The sequence below is a fragment of the Thalia democratica genome, chromosome 2, assembly GCF_965202585.1.
Source record: "Thalia democratica chromosome 2, ktThaDemo2.hap1.1, whole genome shotgun sequence".
Lineage (NCBI taxonomy): Eukaryota > Metazoa > Chordata > Thaliacea > Salpida > Salpidae > Thalia > Thalia democratica.
Genome location: NC_139166.1, coordinates 64,843,415 through 64,847,411, shown reverse-complemented (window position 1 = coordinate 64,847,411; position 3,997 = coordinate 64,843,415). Strand labels below are relative to the sequence as shown.

General features: G+C 25.5%; 1 protein-coding gene across 1 annotated transcript; it reads right to left on the bottom strand.

Moving 5' to 3' along the window:
* Positions 1 to 224: 224 nt before the first annotated feature.
* On the bottom strand, positions 225 to 3,686 carry LOC145828863 (ADP-ribosylation factor 6-like). The gene is made up of 5 exons (XM_082936609.1): positions 3,592 to 3,686; positions 3,103 to 3,278; positions 2,681 to 2,805; positions 1,899 to 2,004; positions 225 to 253 (listed from the first exon to the last, which is right to left on the bottom strand). Exons 1-5 carry the CDS (start codon positions 3,684 to 3,686, stop codon positions 225 to 227), a joined length of 531 nt encoding a protein of 176 aa, XP_082792735.1.
* Positions 3,687 to 3,997: the final 311 nt, after the last annotated feature.

Sequence of the window (3,997 nt, the reverse complement as noted above, 5' to 3'; positions counted from 1 at the left end):
TTTACTGAATTTCTATTTCAAATATATAAAACAAGGTAACAATTATACAACTACAAAGTGCCTTTTTTTTATTTGTTATAATTATAACACAGTAAATTTTAGAAATATTTTAAATAAACTATTAATTCGTATATTTTTTTTTAATATATATAGTTTAAATAAATTTCTGCTACGCTTTCTTTTCATTTTTATTATTATTTCTATCTTTTTTTAAATGTAGAAGTCTACCACAAGAAGCCATCTTCGATACCGGCTGCAAAATTATTGATAATGATAAATATTTAGCTATTTAGAAAAAAAATACTCTAAAAAAAACTAAAAGGTAGTTAGTTTTTTCTTTCAACAATTTTAGAATGAATGCTTGTATTTTGCTATTATTTTATTTTCTCTTAATAATCATAATATATATTTTAAAATCAAACAACAACAATTTACTTATTTAAAATAAAAACGTTTAATGACCTTATATTTTTAAAATTCAATTTAAAACTATAGTTTTGCAATTGTTTTTAGATTTTATAAGGTATATGTAAGTGTTAAATTAAAATTTTAAAAACTTAAGTCTAACTTCTATATTAAATTTAAATTTATAAAAACATACGGTAACTTTAATATGTATTACAAATACTTCAAATATTTATTTTTGTAAATAAATATATTTTTAAAAGGTAACAGTAATAATGTACTTAGTAATTAGGAACTAGCTTAATTTTCAAACAAAGCTTTGCATAACTTAAAACCTTCAGTAAAACTGCTTAGTAATTATTTTAAGTTTAAAACTGCAAATGTGTAGCACCATTATGCTCATATCTTTCGGGGTAGAAAAGATAAAAGTAAATTAAAAAACGGCTGGTATTATTGATAAGATACAACTATAATATGTTTAAAAACGAACAATTTATATAAATAATACGAAATTGTTTCACAACTGATAAGTGCACGTACATGGACTACTAAACTTAAAATTTAAACTTATAACAATTTTTAATCTACCAAACTTCCAGTAACAACAAATCAAGTTTAAACCTATTATCTTTCGCACGTTGCTTGTGGTTGGTCTGATGGACCAGGTTGGCTACGGCGCGAAGAGTGTGAGTCAACACCCCTTTTGTTAATCCCTCTGTTTATATACGTTGGCTGCAGCGAGTTTCGGGGTTGATGACCTTGTTTAAAGTATGATGTATGTTCTCTTTAGAGAACATACTATCCTTTTTAATGGGCTTGGATCTGTTACTCATTGTGCTATACCAAGAGTTAGGTGTGGCCCACTAGTTTATTTTAAATTACTTAAAGTTGGTTTGTAATTTACAGAGATTTATAAGAGTACAAGAAGCTGTTTGCTAATTTAATTAATTATAAACAACAAAGCTTATTTATTCAATTTTATGTAAAACCAAATTACAGATAATTTCAATATAATTAAGTGTTAACACCAAAATTTATTTATTCAAATTTATGTAAAACCAAAGTACAAATAACTTCAATTTAGTTTTATTAACAGCAAAGTTTATTTATTCAAATTTATGCAAAACCAAAGTAAAATTAACTTTATTAGAAATATATATCAATTAAAGAGACAGAACTAAAAATAAGAGATTAATAACAATACTCACAATTTAGCACATAGAAAAGTCAAGCTTGAGCTGCCACAACATCTAATCATTTGTTTATAAGGCGGCAATTTAGAAAGTAAACAAATTAAAAAAACCCTAATTAAAGAAAACTCGTTTGCTGAATTTAATTTATAGCCAGAGGCGTTACACTATAACAATTTTTAATCTATTAAACTTCCAGTAACAACAAATCAAGTTTAAATGTAGTAAAAATTCTAATAACAGCAATTTTAGTAACTTAATATAAGTTGTATTTTAATTTATAAAATATTTTTTGTAACAAACCTGCAGTAACGGCGCTGGTAGGTTGCAACTTCCAAACTCTGTTTTTGAATTTTGAAACTTCTAATCTCTCCTCGATCTCGTCACACTTCATCGCGTTGGGTTGATCCTAAGATCACAAAAATTAAAATAAGAATAAGAAAGTTCTACTGAGGCTTGGAAAAACTTCATTGGACACGTTTTATATCAAATTTTTTTAAATGTTTCGGGCGATGAAAAGAATATTTTTGTTCATCTGATAAAAGTTTTCAACCATTTCAAAAATATTAGCTTAACAAAAAAACAACATGAATTCGGTTTATATTCTCGATAATTTTATAATAAATACTTATTTTACTAATAGACATAGCTTTTAATATTTTTTCTCTAAACATAGAATACTTTAAGTCGTTATTTTATTTACTTTTACATAATGCTAATAACAACTTTAGCATGTATTTTTTAAAACACATTAAAAGCATGTGCTTAGCAAAATAATTTGTAATTTAGTTACACTAGCATTGTTATTACTTTTATGAAAACACTTCAGACCAAACATGTTAAAAAGCAATGCTTTGTGTACTCGAGCGTGAAATTACTAACTTAAAACAAACCAAAGTTTTTACGCTTCATTGCTAAATTACCATAGTAACTCTTAGCATTTTAACATGTCTGCTTCAGACTATATAAAACAAAGTTAGCAGAGTTTTAGAAATAAAAAACTATAATATTTTATATAGTTTTGAATTTAAAAAAAAAAGGATCTATAAGAATTGTTTGAATAAAATTGTAAAATCAAATGCTACCTGCTTGTTAGCAAATATAAGTATGATGGAATCTTTAGTAGCCGGTCTGTTAACACTCCTGTGCAGTTCAAATCTTGCTTCATCCATTCGATCTCTGGCTGTTGAGTCGACCACAAATACTACATCTGAAAATATATGTTTCATTTTAAGTTATAAGAAACATTGGTGTGCAAGTAAAACCGATGTGTTTATTATTTTTCATTTACAAAAATTTTTTGTTAGTGCTTTCATATTCAAGTTTTGTTTTTATTTTAAATCATATAGTTGTTGTGATAGCAATCGTGTTAGAAAAAAATATTTTGCCGCTGTGAACAAAAACCATATTCTATAAAATTTAAGTAATGTTTCAATTATATCTAACTTAATGTTTTTATTAAAATATTTTACTGGCAAGTTAATCATATGTCACTAATAAAACTCACGGGGATTAGTGCCACCTCTGAATGTGTTGGGGTGGTTTATATATTCACCCCATAAACCCCTTACTTTTTCCAGACCACCTATTTCATAAAAGTAAAGATCAGTTCCGTTGTAAGTAAAGTCTTCTCGGTTGAAGCCTATGGTAGGCGTGGTATTTATAAGCTTGCCGAGTATGAACCTATGATTTTACTATTATTAAATATACGGTAGTAAATAAGTACAAATCAATAAATAATATTGATTCGTCTACTAATACAACAATAATAAATAGATAACAAAATATAAACCTGTAAAGGAGGGCAGTTTTGCCAGCGTTAGTTAATAATTAAAAAATAATAAAAATAAAACTAATATATGATTATAAATATATATACTTTTTCCAATGGTAGAAAAACATTAGACTTCCTCTACAACGATAAACTTTTTACGAACGTAACGTATTTATAATATAATAAATGTTACATAACATAAAATAAAAAGTTATGTAGTACCTGTAAAGTAGAGAGGTTTTGCCTGCCATGTCTAAACCGATCATCACAATAAACATTTCTTTGTTACCGAACAGCTTTGAAGTAATGTTTCCCATTTTTGATTGTTAAAAACTGTTATTAGGAGTTTGAAGTATTCTATATTATGTTGGAGCTTTGTCAATTTTATAAAAGTAAAATACATCAGAAAAATAAAATATATGTTTTAATTTAAAAAAAACTAGTATTTTTTTGATAAACTTTATTTTAAGTTTTTTTTACGAAATACAGTGAAATATAGCTATGAAAATTTTAAAATGAGTAAAATACGTTTTTGTTCAAAGTGTTAACAGAAAACTAAGTTGTATTTTTGTATCTTTATTTTATTTTTAGTTAATTTTAGAGAGGTTAATTACAAATATTTAATTTA